General features: G+C 37.8%; 1 protein-coding gene across 1 annotated transcript in view; it reads left to right on the forward strand.

Moving 5' to 3' along the window:
- The first annotated feature begins 1,903 nt into the window (after positions 1-1,903).
- The window catches only part of LOC109424608 (uncharacterized), a 35,881-nt gene continuing 16,017 nt past the window's right edge, over positions 1,904-21,767 (forward strand). Inside the window, exon 1 of the mRNA XM_029854777.2 lies at positions 1,904-2,243. Coding sequence (XP_029710637.1) covers positions 2,202-2,243 — 42 coding nt within the window. The 5' untranslated portion in view covers positions 1,904-2,201. The remainder of the gene's footprint in view (positions 2,244-21,767) is intronic.

A 21,767-nucleotide genomic window follows, 5' to 3' on the forward strand; every position in this document is an offset into this window, starting at 1 on the left:
TATGGGGACTGAGCTCAGAGCCGGATCAGCGCTAATCAGGAGTGTTCATCTGAACCTACTTCCACCCAGTTAGTTGTCTAAGCTGGGCACAGATCAGGAACGTACTTTAAGGCCATGCTACGGTTTTATGGGGCGGAAGACAGCGTCGACATTAGCCTATCCGCCGTTTCAAGTCAGTGTCACCCGACCTTACTAAGAGGATAGAATGCCGTCGCCAACAGCTCACTTGTGCATAGTTACCTTAGCGTGTACCATCTCATTTACCTATTACTAAGGCATCGTTCCTGATGTGCCCGAGGCACTTTTAGCTGGGCTGTGACACTTTGGAAGCGGTGCCATATCGCTTGAACAGATTTGCTTCCGGATGTGTGGAACTTCTGAAGAGGACCAGCAGAGCCCACTGCTGTAAGAGCCCCGGATACTGTAAAAATAACCAAGTGTGTACGTCTATTTGTCTGTGCTCCTAGGTTGAAATCTCTATGACATGAGCCATTTTACGAGACTTTTCGGATCAGCTGATCGCTCATTTCATGAATGAAAATTTTACAGGAGATTGCGCCCAAGCCCATGAGTGTTAATATCAATATCAACACTGTTGTCTTTTCGTAAAATAGACTATTGCCATTTTCAAGTTCTTGCGATTATCGAACGTCTGCTGTGTTTTGGTAATCTTTGTGGTCAGTTGTGTTGTGCGAAATGATGAACTCTAGTTGCTATAGACGAAGGAAGACCTTGAAGACAGTATGTTGCCAAAATATGCTAGATATTTTGGGACATTGGCTCGCCATAAACGGAATGGTAATGCTCATTTGAGCCATCGTTGATTGGATGAGTCGGAATTAATTAGTCAGCGGGATGTAATCAAAATGCTCCAAGTGCTCCACAACATCCATTGGTATGAATGAGCAATCGCCCATCATGGGATCTAGTATTCCGAGAAACGAAAGCACACCGCCTTCCTCGATTGCCTTGCGGGCCCGTGACTCAAAACCATCATCTATCGTCCGGATCCATACATCGTCACCATCTAGCGTGGCCTGCTGTGTGAGCAAAGTAAGTAGGTCTGAGGCTCGGTTTGAGGTCACTTCCCTAAACAGATCGTTGACGATGGTGCGTACAACTGATTGAATCAGACAGCGTTCGAAAACTGGTTTGCCGACAACCACCAGCCCGTAACGAGGCAAAAATATAAGAACAAAATTGCTGAGAGGATGCGATGAGGTAACGAATCCATCACCAGACAAGAAGCGTGGCCGGCGGCAACGCCGATGCCAAACAAAAACAAAAACTGACGTCGCGGCGTAGCTTAGCGGCGGGCCGGCGGACAAGGCGTCGCGTCGTCCGACCGGACCGAGTGGAATGAGTCGCGCTCTAGTGACCCCAGGCGGATGAGTAGGGAAAATACTCAAACGTTGAACAGAACACTTTCCGCTTTTAGCAACTACAAACTGCGACCGAAAAAAAACAAATTTTAGGAAATGAAAACAAACATTAGGTATCTCCAGAAGTTCGTAATTCATGGTCGGCAGAGGAAAAAATGCGTCATATTTATTTTCAAATTCTTCCTCTTGTAAAGTGTGTAAATGCCGTTTTTGTACAGCCATGAAGTTACCTTTACGCATCTAGTGGAATTTGAAACTCTGTCATATTTACCTACTACTTGCCCTATCTTTTTGCACAGCTCACAAAGTAGAATCTAGCCATAAACTGGCCGTGATGATTTCAAACACTGACTAATAATTCAGTGAATACACTGTACGTGTGCATTCTAGGTCGATTACTCATCCTTTAACATCACCAGCACCCAACGAGCAGTCAGTCTGTGGCATCAAAGCGGCAATCTGTTGCTGTTACACATGGGAAGCCAGAAACTACAGCGCGTCGTCGTCGTTTGGCCGGCGTCATCGTCGTCGTCGTTCCCGCCGTCGTCACCGCTCGACGCGCATTAAGAACTCGCACCACGCCATTCATCGGGTTTAGTTTCGCGCCAACCGTCGTGTCGTTCAGTTCAGTTGCTCGTGTCTTATTGCATCGTCGTCAGACGCCTCACTAGATTCGTTAACCATCCGATTTGTGTTGTCCCCTAAGTGCGTCCGTGCGTCGTCGGTCCGTGTGCGACAATCGAAACCGCGAAAAGAGTGTTTGTGAAGAGCAAGTTCCAGTGTAATTTTCCGGAGAAAACCAAACAGACAGAAACCATAATGGCCGTTAGCCGATTGTCGATGCTGAAATTCCTCGAGCTGGTTAGTACCTAGTGATTCCTCTAGTGATTCCAGCGAAAAAACGCATAGGAAATATAATGGCAACGGGGGAGGCGAATACGACAGTTGGGCCATCTCGGTTATCGCATCGCCGCCAAACAGCAGGGCAACAGTCTGTTAAAAGACAGTTATCGGCAAATAATTGATGGCGATGATAAGCGCCCATCGGTGGCCGGTCACAGACAAACAGAGGGGCATGTGATTGCATCTGTGTGGAGAAAAAGGGAGAATGCTTCTAGATTGAGTTGGAAAAAGGGCAAAAGTAACTACATCGATTTCTCTTCAGTCTGATATGGTAGACTACGATCACGGAGAAAAAATAATAGTAAACACAACCAATATTTAGTTTGATTCAACCGGAATACCGCATTGAATTTGGCACAAACAAAATCACGGCGTGTACAGGGGTTACTCAAAATAACTGGGACAGGTAAAATCACAGAGAACAGACATCCAAGTCCAGTTCCGAAACTGTGTAAGGAATTTAACGGCCATTTGAAATCGGCAACACAAGTGGCAATAGCGTGGCGCTGCAATCTGTTAATTTCCCATACTAATTTTATTCACCACTTGAAATGTTTCAATTCACCACTGACTGTGGCAATATGGTGTTTGGTGGCGTTAGTGTTGTCATCGTGTATTGGTTTGCAACCTTACTCGAGTAAAGATTCAAATCCTTACACAACTTGCCGAATGAAATTTGTTCTAGCCTGAATGTCTGTTCTTTGTGGTAAAATCTAGACCAACATTTGAAAAGGGCGGAAGAGCCAAAATGTAAACAAATCACTTTTCAGCATAATTTGATGAAACAACTCATAAACTTATGATTTTTCCTGACGTTAGCTCAAAAATGAGTTTCCACTTCTGGTTGTTCCGCCGATGATCTTGCGCCTTTGAAAAAAAAGCACAAAAATGCACAAAATTGTTAACACTGTTGAATAAACAGTCGAGAACAGCATCTCGCCATTCATATTTCTGCATCAACATGTCTAAAGGGTCTAACTCGTTTTGTAAACAAACATTGTTTCTGTCGCTGTAGGGCTCATCTTGATCCACCCACGCATCTGGGGGCCGTTATCAGAAAGAGCGAAGATAGATCTTTCCGATAACGGCCCCCAGATGCGTGGGTGGATCGAGATAGACCCTACAGCGACAGAAACAATGTTTGTTTACAAAACGAGTTTGACCCTTTAGACATGTTTATGCAGATTTATCAAATTTACACAAAACTTTTACTCCCACTTTTGATTAAAGTCGCCCCAAACTACTTACACCGTTATTGAAAAGCTTTCGGCATTACGTCGTGCTTGCTTCGGCGCCCATCAAAATGTCTGAGTGGAAATCCGCCGTGCACTTATTGCTCTTGTTGCGCACGGATGGTTCTTACGCCCAAGATCAAATCGTGCGTTTTTCATCGTAAAATTCAATACAATGACTGACTGCAATAAGTGGCGAAAATATGGCTTCAATGTCTATTCAGGATATATTTTCTCCAAAGGCTTTGGATGATATGCAGCTGGTAAAGCTTCAGTGATAAAAATGTTAGCGAATGGTCTCAAATCTATTGACCGGCATAGGTCACAGCAGGTAGATTCAGCAAAAGGTGATATTGGGAACCAGGCCCGTGCACAGAAAAGGCGACAAGGGAGGGATTTTACCCAATTTTAGCAAAGGGTGAAGGAGGCCTTGTGTATAGAGTATTGGCAATGGGAGGAGTTTAACCCCAAAACCCATCCGTTGTACACGGGCTTGTTGGGAACATAATATGCTGCCTGCGCTTCCAGCTATATATGTTTTTTAACGCGCATTATGGACAATGGCAGGGACAACTCCCCCTTTGCTGTACAATACTAGATAAACTGTAAAGAGTTGTTGTTCATAGATAAGAGCTAGAATATAAATTTCAATCGAAATCTGATTTCCATTGCATTTTACTCATTGTTTTTTTACCACTCATCGTAGGCAACGTCAAGAGAAAATATCCTTCCTCCTCCATTGTCCAATGTCAGATAAACTTCAATTAGTTACTTTAAGTTAAGAAAATTTCAAAATCAATTTATTGCAGTGGATTAGGTTCAAAATCTATTGCATTCCACTAATTTCGATACAAAATTTCTTCGGGCGTAACAACAAAAGCGATCGGTTCTAGGTAATATTGACCAGGCGTAATTCCAGTGCTGGCGACCAAGCGGCGTAGCATGTCGGGCGTAATGACCAATGAGTTTTTATTTGGGCGTTATTTTCATTTCATTCATTTTCTTCAAGGAAAAACGCTTGTTTGTACTTTTTGGCATAAAATCACCAAGAGGATAGTGTTTTCTTCTAAAACAACGAAAAAAATTGAGTGCACACGCACAAAGTGTTAAATAGGAATTAGTTTTAGATTGTGAAACTTTACAAGGGATATCCGCCCTTTTCACATGTTGGTCTAGAAATTATCACTTTTCAAAAAATATTCAACTAGCTGTAACTTTTCTAAAAGGTCATCAAATTTTCTCAAATTTTTACTGTAAGTTCATCAATAAGGTGTGTATCAGTGGTCCAATTTTGGAAAAGATCGGGCTATTCTTCACGAAGTGAGGAAGATTTTAGAAAAAAAAAGTATAATTATCCTAGAGCCAACTTTAAACTGTTATATCTTCGGATTCAATGAACCAAATGCAATCAAATGCAATGACTTGAATATATTTATGTTTCGAAGAAAAGCAACTAAATGGCCGGCATCAAATTGAAAAAATAATGGGATGCAAATGATAAATAGATAAATTTACTGAAAAAAACATAAAATAAATGAAATCGCTATAATTTTTTTTTCTTATTAATAATTTCAAGTTAAGTCAAATGTTTTTCAAAGTTCATTATATGAGTCATAAATGATCAAAATTTCATTGCATTCGGTTCATTGAATCCGAAGATATAACAGCTCAAAGTTGGCTATCGGATAATTATACCTTTTTCTAGAATCTTTCTAACTTCATGTAGAAAATTGAGAACATTTGATGCCCTTTTCGAAAAGTTACAGCTAGTTGAACATATTTTGAAAAGTGAAATTTTTACCTGTCCCAGTTATTTTGAGTATCCCCTGCATATGGTGAAGGTTTATCACAAAAAATAGGCATCGCCAAATCCGCCATTATTCGAAAGTATGGACTTTCAGCTTTCATTTAACGTGTTCCCCAAAAAAATCCACCGAGGGATCCCGAACAACTTTTTCTGACGAAATAAAAAGGAATTTTAGTTGTAATTCTTACGACTGTTTATTATATTGCTTTTTGGGATTTGAGGCGCGAGGCAAACAAAAAAGCCAATTATGCTTAAAATAAATGATAAATATGATAAGTAATAAACAAAGAAAACACAGCCTGCTTTGATTCGCGCCTACTTTGATTTAAAATAATAAAAATCGTGCAAATAAGTGGTTAAATTTGTTATTAAAATCTTATAATGATAGGTAAGGTGATCTCAAGCATTTCTTGGTCTATTCCGATACGTGTAAAAATCAGGAAAGGTTTTGATTTAAAAAAAGAGCAAGCGTAGCTTTTTTTGCCGTATTTCGGAGGTAAAAAAATTTCAAATCAAAGGTTTGCCGTGCAACATTTCCTTAAAATTACAAGAAGGAAAAAATGCACTGAACTTTCATGAGCAATTATGTTTTAGGTCCATAGTTCATGGACTTTTCGTTTCATAAAACTATAATTACCCACGAACCGATGCACAGTCAAAGAGAAAAAAGTTAAATATTGTTTGCTGCCTTATGTCATTATAAAAAAAATGTCACTCCATCTCTAGAATGGTTTGCTCCATTTCTCTACTTTGGAATCAAATCCTCGCATGTTTATTACGATTGTGTTAAAACACCTAGCGTTAAGACCTAGATTTATTTTCGACCCATAACTGTAAAATTTCATCTCGATAGGATGCACTATAGTTTTGCATCAGCCATCCAATGGCTCACAATAGTTCCTATTGAAACTATTAATGGCTTTTGTAGTCTGAATAATTAAAACATTATTGAAAGAGGCATGAAATCTGGTTATGAATCAAATTATTATTATTATCTTTATTAACGAGATTTTCAGCCCAGGGCTGGTTCATCTAGGTATGAATCAAATATGCAACAAGCGAAAAAACCGATTTTGTGAACCATCCTAATATTTGCAGAGTTTCCAATGGTTGTCAAAAATGTTTACATTATTTTAAATGCCAAAGCTTGAACACAATTGGACATTAGTTTTCATGTTGCTATGTTTGAGGTTCTTTAATGAATACTTTTTCTTTTTCAAATTGCAAGTCAAATTTGATATAAAATGAAATGTGCGGGATTTCTTCAAAAATAGGTAGTACTAATAAACTTGTTTTTCTATATCTTCTTTAAGTTATACTTGTAGTTAAGTTGATCAGATAACGCTGCATATTCAATGGATTATCAAAAATATCAAACATTTAGGAACATGAGGCAACGCCGACTGTAAAAGCCAAAAGAACTCCCATAGGAATTACCTTGTTCCAAAAATTATGTCACACTGTACATAACATTGACTGTATATAGCAGAATCAAGACACATGCATAAAATTGTGAGAAGGCTAGGCTTCTCAGGTCTTCAGGCTAGGCGCAGGTCTTCAGCAATGCTATGCTAAGAGTGACGGGTTCGAGCCCCAGTCGATTCAGGATCTTTTCTAAACATAAATATTCACTAGTACAATGCGTACTAAGGCGGTTGATTGGCAAAGGAAGCTCTCCGTTAATATCTGTTTAAGTGCTCGCTCATAAAACATTAATCTGAGAAGCAAGTTTTTTCCCAACTGAGACAAAAGAAAGTTCAAATAGATCACAAAACACTTCCAGTTCTACAAACAAGGTGTTAGGGTATACAACTCCGTCATTGCTTTTACGAAACAATATTTTCTTTTTGATAAGTCAATATCGGACACAAATTCAACTGAAGTACAAAATTTCAAAGCAGGCTCTGTTTGAGTTGGGCTATTATTCCTGAAAGAATAATAGGAATGATACTTACTTTCTGTGGCAAAATACACTGCTATATAACACTAGTTTACAGCATTTTTGAACTCGGTAAGCTGATGATCATTTTTGGTGTAGAATCATGCCCTGAGTTCGAAAACGCGAAGGAAAAAAATTACAGTAGAGCGGAAATTTTTTCGACTTTTCATACAAGGCTGATGATTTGAATTCGATTTTCCTTCTATTTTTAAGCAACGTCGCTCACTTCAAACATCTCATTCTCCGTAATCAATGCTCCGATTGAGCTGAAATTTTTACTGTAACTCGCCTACATATGATATGTCAAATAAACGTCGAGAAAGAATTTTTAAGTTGGTTTTTTCTTATTGAAAAAAATACATTTCTTCAAAAATTTTTAGGAATTTTGCTAAAATTTAAGAAGATCGTCCCTAAAACTTCTCAATATCTTGAATTTCATCAATCTGACGCAAAACCTGTTTTCAGATGATCGAATGGTATTGTATTCAGCTTTTAATTTATGGAAAAAGATTTGAAATTGGTTGAACAAAACGTAATATATTTGAATTTTAGTAAATTACATATTTTGAAAAGTTGCAAAACTCGATATTGATCATTGAGCTAAAACTCAAAAACTGTTCTACTTAAATTTTTTTGAAGATCGGTTTCGAAATCAGCACTAAATTGTGCTTCAAAAATGTTGGTCGTTGACAGAAGTTCACGACTTTCGTTTTATTTTGTAAACTTGTGTAATATATATGTATATACTGTATAATGGAAACAATTTATTTTAAAAATAAAAAGCTCTCATCACATTGTTCAAGAAGCACTTAAAGAAAATGGCTTTGTAAAGAAACGATCAGAACGCACTTGAAACAAAAACATTCATCTTTTTTTTTATAATGCAGTAAACAGTGGAGCACCATGTGATACTAGGGGCAAGATCTGTAGATCACTACATGTTTAGTTCGATTCATTACTGTTAAGGGGCTGTTCATAAACCACGTAGACCAAATTTTGACCATCTCAGACCACCCCTCCCCCCTGAAATTTGTATGGAGCGTAGACTTTGGCCAAACCCCCCTCCCCCCAAAAAGTCTACGTGGTTTATGAATGGTCCCTAACAGAGTATGTGTCCTATGTTCAGAATTCACATAGGCCAAAAATGTAAATCTTGTTTCCATGTGTTGTTTGTATATAATATTAGGAAAACAAAAGCATCTCAAACTTACACCGTATTGTTTAAATTATTGTTTAAATTTAAATTTTAATTAAATAACTTCCTCCCAATAAATAGAACACAGTGAGCAAAAATTTTCAAATGAAAAAGTTGTTCGAGGTCTCGGTGGATTTTTTTATCGACCCGTTAAATGAAAGCCAAAAACCTATATTTTCAAGTAACGAAGAATTTGGCAATGCCTATTTTTTTTTTTGCGATAATATATGTTCTACCAGACACACCGTAAAAATATTAGTTGAGTTCAACTACCGCCGTTTGTTAAAACAAACTATATTGTTAGTAATTACTCAGTCATCAAATTCAACAAACGTTCAGTTTTATTTAACCATTCTGTCGGTTATTCGCTCTTGAGAGTTATCAAAACAAACCAAAACGGTAGTTAAGTCTACCAACGTTTGTCGATTAAATTAACCAATATTTAGTTTGAAACAAACAATATCTACAGTTCAAATAAACCAACGTGTTTGTTGAAATCACATGCAGCTTTACACCCGCGCAGCCACCCCCCCCCCCCCCCCCCCCCATCCTCTTCACCCATTTCCTTTACAGTGCCCAATCATATTTTTACGCATCAAATAAAATGAACGAATTTGTTTTGAACATTTTTATTTTTTTACGATTTTTTTTCCACAGGATCCTTAGATGTTTCTTAGATTCAGACTTTCTGATTCCGAGAATCAGGCAATCCAAGAATCGGGCTCTCCTCCACGTACAAGATGCAATAACACTTTTATAACGTGAGAGGTGGCATTTTGTAATGCTGAAAAATGTGCTTATTACAATTAGAATGCAGACAAATTTAAAGTAAAAATCAACTTACTTGGCTATTTCTCTTCTCTGATGCAGTCAGGATTTGGATTCAAATCAAATTTTGATCAATCACGCAACAGAAAAGCCAAGCAAACAATTCTGGAATATGGCTGCAGACCGAGCTTATCAAACCATTAGTGTAAAATGATTCTCATATAAGAGCCACACCAGACAAAGAGAATCAGGTGCCACGGTGGCAGAAACAAACCAAAGTTTAGTTTGTTTTGGTCAGTTTCAAACCAAAAAGTTGGTTGTTTCCTCTCCAAACAAAATATCGGTTTAATTTTACTGCCCGATTTGTTGAACTTACCTAATATTTTACTCTGCTTATCTAAATCAAAAACAAACCGTATATTGATAAATGCATACCAAACTGTTTGTTGAAATAACAAAGTTTTCGATTTTAAATAACTAATTCGGCAGTTGTTTTACATCACTATACGGTAGTAGAAACAACCGATTTTCCGGTTTGTTCCAAATTGTAAACGTGGATCAAAAACAACAAAACTAAATTTCAAAACAACTATTTGTTCAGTTTGTAATTCAACAAACGTGTTAGTTGATTCAAACTACATGGTTTTTTCTCCGTGATAACAGCAACGGATTTCGATTAGAAGTCAGTTTTTTGTTCCTTAATCTCAAAGGTTGCTTAAAGTTAAGCTAACAAACATTTTTTTATCTGTATTAACGAGATTTTTAGCCCTAGGCTAGTTCATCTTGGGACCCACGCTGTACTTCCCTTCCGAAGGAAGAACTCACATTTTTTGCGAGTTTGTCGGGAGTGGGATTCGATCCCAAGTAACAATTCCATTGCAGATTGGTTTTGTTTGATTTTTATTAAGGTTTTATTACAGCAATAATTAAAACTCACAGTTTTATGACTGATTTTATGAAAACCATTTTATAGTATACTTGAAGATATTCATAAAGACATATTTTAAGAGTAAACAAAACTTTCCGATATGTAAACCTTCTGGCAATCATTATTACCACACCACAATAAAACTGTTAAAACTCTCAACAGATGGCGATCCGTTCGATTAGTAACGACATCTGTTGGTGAAAAAGCAGAGACTACGACACTGCTAGGTTTATTGCGGTCATCATAAAAGTAAACTTGCTTTCGTTTTATTTTCGCTGATTATGGTCGTCGCCATATTGAATAATTAGCTTACGAGAATGGAAAATAGTTAATTTTGCTTAAATAAGCAATAAATTGATAGTTTGTCACCATTTTCATAACACATAAATAAACTCTCTCTGCTGAGTTTTCTTGTGATTCGAGATAGTTTTACCAAATTCAAAAATTGATTTATTTCATTCCAAGATGATAATATTGACTATTTTCGAAGCGCATTAATTTTATGATTCTGCCACCCCAATATTCACGGTAAAATTGAATGCGCATAAGCCTACCAGCACAATAACTACTGAAATATTACTTTGAAATGATCGCTTTCTGCTTACGAATGATGTATTCTCCTGAACTTTACGTGCCATCGCAGAAGCTTCTCTGCATCTTGAGCTGTCATAGTTTTTGTTGAAAAAAAAAACAACAACAAACGAGAATGGAATATTTTTCAGCTAGGTTTCAAAACGAGTTTATTGCTACTCTTAATGTGATTTGCAAAACCTCTCCGAGAGTGGTCCACTTAGCCGGAAGATGCTCTTTAAGAGGTTATCAAGAGGTTTTGATGTATAAATCAGTTTTATTGCATGTTTTATAAAATTGGTTATGAAGATCTCTTATAGATCCGAACAAAACCTAAAATGTTACTTGGGATCCCAGGTCCTCGGCGTGATAGTCAAGTGTTCTAACCATCACACCAGGTCCGCTCCAGCTATCAAACATTAGATACATCGAAGGATTATAAAAAAAAGTGGAAATAGACAATATTCAAAACCATATATTCTGTATTTGAACAGTGTGATATGACCTTTCAATAAATACATTTGCTTTGAAAATCTGAATTACAGATGTGAAATTAATTTATGTTATATTGTGTATCCGAACTTAATGAACACCTTGTAGATCTTTTCAGCCTTTCAAATCTGCAGGAGTTGATGAAATATTTCCAGCACTGATTCAAAATGGAGGAGCGATGTTGGTTCCACCACTAATTGAAATGTTTAAGGCTAGTTTGAGACTATGGAAAAGGTTTTGAAGTATTTTATAAATTCTTCTCACATAAAAGAGCATGCCCTATCTGACTGCCAGTTTGCTTATCAATCTGGTAAGTCAACGGTGACGGCTCTTCATTTGCTAGTAACAAAGGTGGAAAAAACGTTTTCAGCAAAATAAATAGTCCAGTGTCCCCAAATAAAATCAAATAGTTATTTCGCATACAAGAAGCCCAACATGAAAATTGCGGCATATACAAATGTAACGAAGTACGACAGACAGTTTTACCCTTGAAAAAGGCCAAATAAACAAGGCCAAAACGTCGGACAATACAAAACTAGTCGTTTTAAATTTCTCCAGACTGAGAAAGCCAGTAAAAAAATATTCAACAAATTTCCAGTCGAAACTCTCGTCACGAAAAGAAATAGCTCTATGCGCCTTTTACGACATAGAAGGAGCATTTGCCTCCTATTCATCTATGAAGCGTGCCATGGAGAATAAAAACTTCGACCAATGTACACAGATAAAAATAATGAGATTTACACGTCATGTAAACTTCATTTTAGCCATGTAAACTTAGTGTTGATGGTTAACATGATATATCATGTAAATTTGTGTTATAGACACTCAGAGTCATGCTAAATTACATGACATATAATAGAAGTTAACATGATATTTTATGACTTTTACATGATATGTAATGTAAATTTCTGTGATATCCCACGCTCCAAATATGTGCATCACATGTCACCGAAATTTACACTCTTTTTTCGATCTGTGTATCACACATTGGATTTATACTGTGCTTGCAAAAAGAGAAATCACCTCTGAGCTGGGAAGTTCTTCTATAACAGTAAGGACAACGAAGGGTTGCCCTCAAGGAGGAGTCCTCTCGCCACTAATGTGGTCTTTAGTTGTAAACGATCTTAAGAAGCTTGAAGGAAAAAGGTTTCGAAGTTGTGGGCTTTGCAGACGATATAGTCATGATATTGAGAGGAAAGTATGACGAAACTGTTTCGGAGAGAATGCAAAGGGCCCTAAACTACTCACATTCATAGTGTATTAAGGAGGGCCCCATAGCATCAACCCGTCAAAAGCCGTAATTGTCCCTTGCTCTAGGAGAAGGAATATCAACCGAAGAGCTTTTCGGCTTGAAGGGATATACAGGGGATACTCAAAATAACTGGGACAGGTAAAATTTTCACTTTTCAAAAAATGTTCAACTCGCTGTAACTTTTCGAAAAGGGCATCAAATATTCTCAAATTTTTACTGTAAATTCATCAACTAGTTGTGTGTCAGTGATTCAAATTTGGAAAACATCGGGCCATTCTACACGAAGTAATGAAGATTCTAGAAAAGGGTATAATTATTCGATGGCCAACTTTGACCTGTTATATTTCCGGATTCAATTAACCGAATGCAATGAAATTTTGATCATATTTATGACTAATGTAATGAACTTTGAAAAACAGTTAACTTAATTTGAAATTATTTATAAGAAAAAAAAGTTATGGCGATTTCATTTATTCCGTGTTTTGTCAGTAAATTTATTTATTTTTCATATGCATCCCATTACTTTTTCAATTTAATGGAGGCTATTTGGTTGATTTCCTTTGAAACATAAATAAATTCAATTTAATAAGAGGGAATTTAAAAAAATAATCTAATCGAAATAATTTTCTTTCGTGTGACGAATTTAAAGTTTAGTCAAATGTTTTTAATAGCTCATTATATAAGTCATAAATGATCAAAATTTCATTGCATTCGGATCATTGAATCCGGAGATATAACAGCTCAAAATTGGCTATCGAATAATTAAACCTTTTTCTGGAACCTGATCTTTTCCAAATTTTGACCACTGATACACAACTAGTTGATGAACTTACAGCAAAAATTTGAGAATATTTGATGCTCTTTTCGAAAAGTTACAGCGATTTGAACATTTTTTGTAAAGTGAACATTTTACCTGTCCCAGTTATTTTGAGTATCCCCTGTAAATTCATCCTAGTGATTGAGTCAAATACTTAGGTTCGATACTGGATGCCAAACTGAACTGGAAAGCTCAAATTGAATCCGTGATCGGTAAGGCAACATGCGCATTCTGGTTATCTAGTCTAGTCTAGTCTAGTCTACACATACACAGCCATTCATTGAAAGAATCCTGGAAAATGATAGAATCGACTACTTATATCATTTTTCTTGTCATTATCAATGCTTGCAGCACATCGGGGATGTAATACAAGAATTGAAGCGGACAGGCGTACTGTGCAGCGTTTTGCTGTGGATATTGATACCACGATAATGCTATAGAACGGGGACATCTCGTACCAACCGCTCAGCAAATTATACAGTATAAACGTGAAGTAAATTCATTGGGAGTGACTTTGCTAAGAAAGTTAATGTCACTCCGTTGATGGGATGGGACATAGGAATTTGACCCTCATGTCCAAGCTCGAAAGCCTAGGCTTAAGCGCCATTACTCGCTCTCTGAAACGAGAAAAAAGCGGAGTGACCCCTTCCCCATGTACATCTAATAAAATATGTATCTATATCCCAAAGGTAATATATCTACATAATAATTGTGATTATGGTATGGACAACAGCATGATTTAAATCAGAACGAACTCACTAAATTCATCAATAAGAGTGCGTCGTTCATCAGCTACAGAAACAGATTTCATTTTCTTCTGATCAGCCAAACAATTTTTCATCAAAAGAAGCTGAGAAAATGTTGCATTCATCCGCTACCAGCAGCATCTTCGGCAGGCATGCCAGGTTTCAAAAGGTTTCGGTTTCCTAGCCCGCGATCTTTGGTAAATATTTAAACCCATAAAAACACAAACAAGAGAAAAAATATCCGGAGTGAGAAAAATACAGCAGGAAAGCAACAAGTGCGTTCTGGTTATGCTCCAAAACTATTGGCAGGAAGTGGGGCTTGAAACCAAAAATGAAATGTGGATTAATACTTTATAAATCCAAAAAAAAGACGATACCGTTCAAAAACGTTTGAAAAGCAGTACTCTTCTGCTGAATTCGGTACGTACGCTCAGCCTGTTTTCCGTGGCTTCTATCAATTTAACCCTAACATCGAACACGACGGTTCGGAACGTTCGTGCCTCGAACTGTCCCAAAAATAGTCCGTTTTGCCTTCACACCTGGGTCTCCAGTTAGCCTAGTGGTTAAGGCTTTGGATCGCCAATCCTGAGACGGCGGGTTCGATTCCCGTTCCGGTCGGGAAATCTTTCTTGACTCCCTGGACATAGTGCACCATTGTACTTGCCTCACAATATACAAATTCATGCAATGGCAGGCAAAGAAACTGTGGAAGTGTTCAAAAGAACACTAAGTTGTAGCGAGTTGTTGCCTCACTCACATTTCATCTTCGCTCTCTTTCATTTTTCAACGATGACACCAGAAGGTCGCATCAAAAAACGAGGTAGTTTGTGTAAAAGTGACAGCAAGGAGACTCAATTTGACGAGTTTCGTAGAAAATGACGTTTAAAATAGGGAGTCGAACCCACCTTTGAATCCAGTGGCCAAGGAAACTCACAATACCTATAACATGTCATAAATTAAACCTTTATGAGAAAGTTACACATCCACTATTCTATGTTTGAAACCCGTACGCTACGCATACATAACACCAGTTAGCAAAATAAAATACTTCCAGTCGGGAGTCCCGGCTTTGGTGTTAACGGCCTGTATCTACATACCGATGTATATAGCGACGGTCGCTTATCTTCGCGTTCAAAAGCCATATGTTTACTTTACGGCTATTGGACACACCTTGTTGAATTAGGCATGTAACCCCATATCATTCACCGCGCGGCAATGCTATCTATCGCTCCAAATGCATTCGCGTCGCGTGTGTCGGACACTTGTGTTTGATATGCGGTGGCTTTTTTTTCTAATCCTATTTCTTTTCTTCTGGCTTGTGAACGATTGGGTCCTGAAATCGAAGACAAAAATCTCTACCATCAAACGGAATAATAATAATTGTATACTACACAGTACGAACATGGTTATCGCCCATTGGGTCTCGTAACTACAGACGAGATGACGCGTGGGCACGAGAAGTGGCAAGGTCTGTCGCAACCAAAAGGTGGTCTCCTAGGTCATACCGGTGTTCTATATTCGAACTCGGGTTTCCTATCGGACAGTTGGGCGGGGCATGGAATAGGGTCCCCTAGGAAGTCCGGAGCAGATGGAGGCGACAAGTCCTTTAGCGGTGCTAGCGGATAGGGCCTTGCTTGAAGTCAAGTTGCGGTGCACACTTCCGAATACTATGAAGTCTAAATTCCAGAATAGTTTTGATGACCTAGATCACCAAGTGAATATTGCTAAGTTATTAGAATTACACTCTGAGGCTCTAAGAGTAGCGTAGATTATATTCCACGAGCATTCGCTACGATAAAAAAAAACCTAAGATTTACAGATATTGCGACCCATAGTTTGGGCTCCATTTATATGCCCGTAGACACCACAACTAGCAACACATAGATAGATATAGGGGGATTAGGGGCATAATGGACACCCTAAGCAAATGAGTATGTTATGCCTGTATAACAGACAAAAACTTAACATATTATCAGTTGGCTTACAACTTTAACTTGTTTCCTGCGTATTTCAATAATTTACAGCAGGCAGAATGTCATTATTGTAAAGAAATGATGAATTTTAAATCATGTGTTTTTTGGGGCTGGCAGGAAAGGTACGGGGCATAATGGACACCCTTGCATATTTTATGCTGTATCTTCGATAACATCGACCAGTTAAGTAATTTTCCTACGGAGATCAATATCACAGATATAATGATTCATGTTAGACGAGTTTACATAACCTCAAAGTTAATTAAATAAACTTTAGGCTAAAATAATCGGATTGATTTTTTCCAAACTCTCTAAAACGCCTAACAGTATGCTTCGCGCGTACATCCATTTATAATTGCCATTGTTCATTTTGCCCCGAATCGACTACAACATTGAAATTGCTATTTTGTGTGAATTCTGATTGAAAATATAATACTTCATCCATTGCTCAATCTGCGTATACATGTAGATAAGCTAACAGTTCACTTGTTTCTATGGTGGACACACTCGAACTCTCGTAATACCTTATTTGCTGCTGCATCGAAATTATAAGAAATCCACCATATGAGAAACATACTTCAATTTCAATGATATTTTAGTTATTTTGAAGGAATATAAATGATACTATTGAAAAATAGAACAATGACTTGTTCCTTTACACTTATGCATTAAAAGTTTAACATAAAAGTCAACGGTTTCGGCAAAAACAGGGGTGTCCATTTCGCCCCGGGTGTCCATTATGCCCCTAATCCCCCTACTCGTAATATTATGAGGTAACAGACAAAATCATGAAAGAAATTTGCCGATAAAGTGAAGAGAAACAAGAGCAGAGCCTGTAGACCTTCAGGGTTCTAATTTCAGAATAGTTTGGAAAGCCTAGAAGAACCCATGAATGTGCCAAAAGCATTATAGTTGTGGAATGAGGCTCCATCAGCAATACAGACTACATTCCACGAATATTTTTTACTAATAGAGCATGATACAGTATGTAGATATAGTTGCCCAAACTTCAAAGTGTATTGGAGGCCATTTGTATTTCACGGAATGTCCAACTATGTACCACAATATCAAGTTGCTCGTAGTATTTCGAGGACTATTGGACATCAACGTGACTAAATTTCTTAAACAGAGTGAATACAAATGATTATAGATCCAGTAGATCTTAAGAAAATTAAGTCCAGCGTAGTTTGGATGACCTCGAGCACCCAATTCATGTACCATGAATTTTATAGGGGTGCTTTAAGGCTTTTTGAGTACCGTAGACTATGTTCTGTGATCATTCATCGTGTATAAAATATGGATTTGCGACACAAATTTCGTAGTACTTTGGAGGCCTTAGAATAGCTCTAGGTTGAAAGCTTCAACATGCTATGGTGGGTAGAGGTACATTGCAGATCAGTTAAAACTATTGATGGTTAGCATGCATTTCTTAGCACAACTATTCCCCCTGACTATAAAAAAGACTCCAGGGTAGAATGTTGAAAAACAAAGAGGATTTTGTATTTCTACCAAAAGATGATCATCTCGGGTGTTAACGGGGCGTCGTTTGGATCAGAGGTGCATGTTGAACAGAGTTCCCTCTCCCTCCATTGCTTGGGAAAGAGAGATTCTAGAAACAAAATAAACTCAATCAGTCTAAAAAGCCAACATGCTTTCATTAGTATAGTATTATTGTATGGTGTAATGTACCTATCCCTCGTGAAAAGAGATGAACGTCGTCGCGCCACTGAGACGCCAATCTCCAACCTACTTCTTACATATTAGCAGTCGTGAAAATCATAACAACCAAAACTATCGCCCCACATCGTATCCTCGTAGGTACTAAAGCCAAAACATCCTCCCGTTTCAGCCCCTGACTGACTGGCCCCAGAATGGAAACGAGCAGAGAATTGTAATCTCCTTGTCCGCATGGGGGAAACTACGTCATCCTTATTTTCTGTTGCTTCCGTTGAAGACGCCGTCGTTGTCGCGTCATCTTTCCTTCCACAACATTCATTTGATTCCCTTCTTCTCTCTAGGCAGGGGTTGAAGGCCACTCGCACAGTCAGTCAGTGATGATGACAAACATTGGCGTGCCGGGGTCGGAAGCAGCAACCTACACCGCGCATTATATTAGTCATCCACCATGCCGTTTAACCAACCATGCCGTACGCCGTACCTACCTAACCCTATTGTTGTTTGCCTTGAAGCGGCGGCGCGCATTTGCGACGTGCGGAGATTGTGTGTTAAATGCGATTCTACCTCACGCAGAGAAATAAATTGTAAACACATTTAAAATCTAGTTCAAATCAACCAATTTTTCAGTTTATTATAGCGATTAACTAATTTCAAGTATAAACTGAACTGTTCCATTGTTTGATAATACAAATATTTTCATTTGTCCAAAGTTTTGACAGTTTGTTAGAAAAAACAGAGATTTGGTAGATTCAATATAAAATAACGGTTTGTTTCAAACGACTGCACTTTTGTTATTAACAAAGCCGGAATATGATTGTGTTGGTGACGGCAGATCGGAAATCTATTTTTAGACGCTCGGCAAGCGGATGGAAAGGAGAACGGTTAAAAAAAAAGACAAAAAGGCGAAACCGACCAACTTTTTGCGAATGTTGTCTTCAGCTGAGACGAGACTCGCGAAGAGGAAAAAAAGCAACGTCAAGTGCAGCCCAACTGAGCTGTCAGTTGTAGCCCGTTACCTAAAACGAGTAAAGTATTGCTATCCGAGATAAATTCTGAAGCCAAAATTCACTCCGAGCAGCATTTTCTTCTCCTGGTACTGTCAAAAATAAATTGAAAACAAAATATTCCAATGATTACTTTGCTTGGCGATTGTTGGCGATGCAAAATTTCACCCCAACATGATTTTGTGCGTGAATGGGATTCCGTCACACTGCATGTGAGGTGATGTGGTCACGTACGTGTTTGAACCACCAGCCCAAAACATAATGTCAACACAGATAGGAAGAAGAAAAAAATAACAAAGTGGAGAAAAAGAAGACCGTCTTCGCGAGTCTCGTCTCAGGTCTTCAGTAGCTGCGCTTTATCCATCACGGCCAAAACTGCACTTGGAAGTTGCAGTGATGGATTTGCTACACCTTCCTCGTTGTGGCAAAGTTGGGGTAAGTTTTTCAAAGATGTGTGAGTGCTTCCAGGTCATGTTTATGGTCCCCATTTTGTAGAAACAAATGAACTTTCTAACGTTGTATGAAATAATGATGATAGGTTGTTTTAATCGATTAACTCTAAGTAAGAACAGAGAAATATAACTTTGGTATTAAAAAAATCTCAGTTTGAAAATCAACCAAGCGTTTTATTGTTTTAAACAAGCGTCATTTTTCTGCGTGTGGTTGTGATTCTTCTGGTAGAACTTCGAATCGCACGCAAGCTAATGTTTTTATTAATTGCTTTGATTTTTCCAACCCAAAATTGGGTTCTTTTGACGCATCCCGGTCTTCCCGGATGTTTTATAGTCCATTTTATGAATGAAATTTTTACAGGAGATATGGCGTCCTAACCAGAGCTGCGCAATATCAGTCTTATCAGGTGACTACTGATATTGCACCATCGTCACTATCACTCCAGGCCGTTCAATGTCAAAAGGACAATGACAGGCAACGACTTAATATTGACCCGCACTCTAGATCACAATCATTGCAACTGATGTGATATTTTAGTGGTTTTCGCCAAAAATCGAACTTTTTTATGACCAACATGCAAAACTTGTTATTTTGTACCACATATTTAAAAACCATCTTGGTAAATCTTCATTTGTATTTTAAAACGAATTTTAAAGATGGCCTATCAGTGATATCCACACACCATCACAGGCAGTCCAGTTCTGACGGAACAAGGAAAGTGACGGTGACTCAATAGAGCGCACGCTGACTTGGATCGCAGTCGGCCTATCAAAATCAGCCATTTGCTTACCGTTGACAGTGACAGAGTGCAACTCTGGTCCTAACACGTGAACAACAAAATCACCACCAACAATGCGCTTCGAAATGGCTCATTTGTTTTCTCTTAATACGTTTTATTCATTTATAAATAGATTATTTAGTAATAAACACTAATTTATTAATATTATTAATAATAAAACCTCAAAACTATAGTTTATATATTGACAAACCTGAAGCTAAAAAGCGCAGGTAGTGCTTTTCTAAAACAGTAATGTACGCATCCTAGACTTAACAACTAAAATAACATAAATGGAAGAAAAATGCAATTATTGCAGATTCTGATAACTTTCATACAATGTTTCTACTAAACATATTTTATTCTTGTTTCCAAAATTGAAAATCTTTCGTTACCTAACCTCACATTCGATCGCCAATAGATAAAGCGAGGGGTACTTTAAGGGGCTGTTCATAAACCACGTAGACCAAAATTTGAGGGTAGCCAGATGATCGCATAATCTCATTGCACACTAAGATCAGCTCGGTATTTTCCCCATCTTTTAACTGAGTTCTCAACAGCAGATTTAACTCGGTACGCTCGGTTATCCCTTTTGCTGAATACTCTGTAAATGAGTTAACGCGCTCTGCAAATGGACTGTCAAAAATTACAGATGAACGGTAAATATCGTTACTGATGAACGGTAAATATTGATTACCGAGTGTACCGAGTTAAATCTGCTGTTGAGAACTCAGTAAAAAGATGAAAAAAATGCAGAACTCAGCGAAAAATTTACTGAGCTGGAAAATCAGAATCTTAGTGTGTGAATCAAAATTGAATCGAAATCGAAAATATCATAATTTTTGGTGCCCTAGAACCTTATTTAAAATGAATTTAAGGTTTACTTGGGGATTTTGTCTTGTTTGAGTCGGTCTTGAACTCTGTCATTGTATCCACAGAAATTAAAACTGCTTTGTTTACTGTACTTTCAAAACAAAGGTACTGGGGCAAAATTGTGTTATACCGTCTACCCTCGTTGATTTGACCCGTGATTTGACCGCATCTAATCTGAACACTTTTCAATTTGCTAATTTGCACAACGTTCAAACTAAAAATGGTTTAAACGTCATTCTGCTCATGGAACGGGGTGAAATGGACCGCAGAATCAAAACAAAACAGCAATAAGTGTTACCATAACTGTGTTTTTCGATAAGAGTGCCTTCAAATTAGAGTGGCGTCAATGCCATAATTGGAACGGCAAACATCTGTCAAATTCGTACAAATTTTCGTTCCAAACGAGCAGGAGATCTGTCAAAATTGAAACATGACGCCACTCTCTCTTCCAGTCACTCTAGATGTATCGTAGTCACACATGATTTCGACTTGATTGACAATTTGACACTTGAGAAATCTGCCAGATCTGGGATGTGAACGATAACACAGCGTAACAAAAATTAACTTTTGGTCTGTCTCAAGAGCAAACTTATGTGTCTCTGACAGATTTTGAGCCGCTGAATCTGAATCCGCGCTCAGATTTGCTCCAACACGTCACAATTTTGAGCTACACCTCAATCTATAGGGCAGAATATGCGATTTTGGGCTTTTTTGACTGCAAGCCATTAAGCATGGAAATATTTTTTTGAACAATCAAAAGGTTAATTGGTCAATTAACATCTAAATTAACGACTCATGCAAAATATTTCGTTTTACCAAATCGAATTTGATAGTTTTAAGCTATTTATTTGATTTATGTTAGGTACGATATTTCCCATACAAGTCACCCTCCAAAAGTTGTATGCAAGTTTTCATACTAACATAAAATGCTTAAATCTATCAAATTTGATTAGGCAAAACGAAATATTTTGCATAAGTCGT

The sequence above is a fragment of the Aedes albopictus genome, chromosome 1 (genome assembly GCF_035046485.1).
Source record: "Aedes albopictus strain Foshan chromosome 1, AalbF5, whole genome shotgun sequence".
Lineage (NCBI taxonomy): Eukaryota > Metazoa > Arthropoda > Insecta > Diptera > Culicidae > Aedes > Aedes albopictus.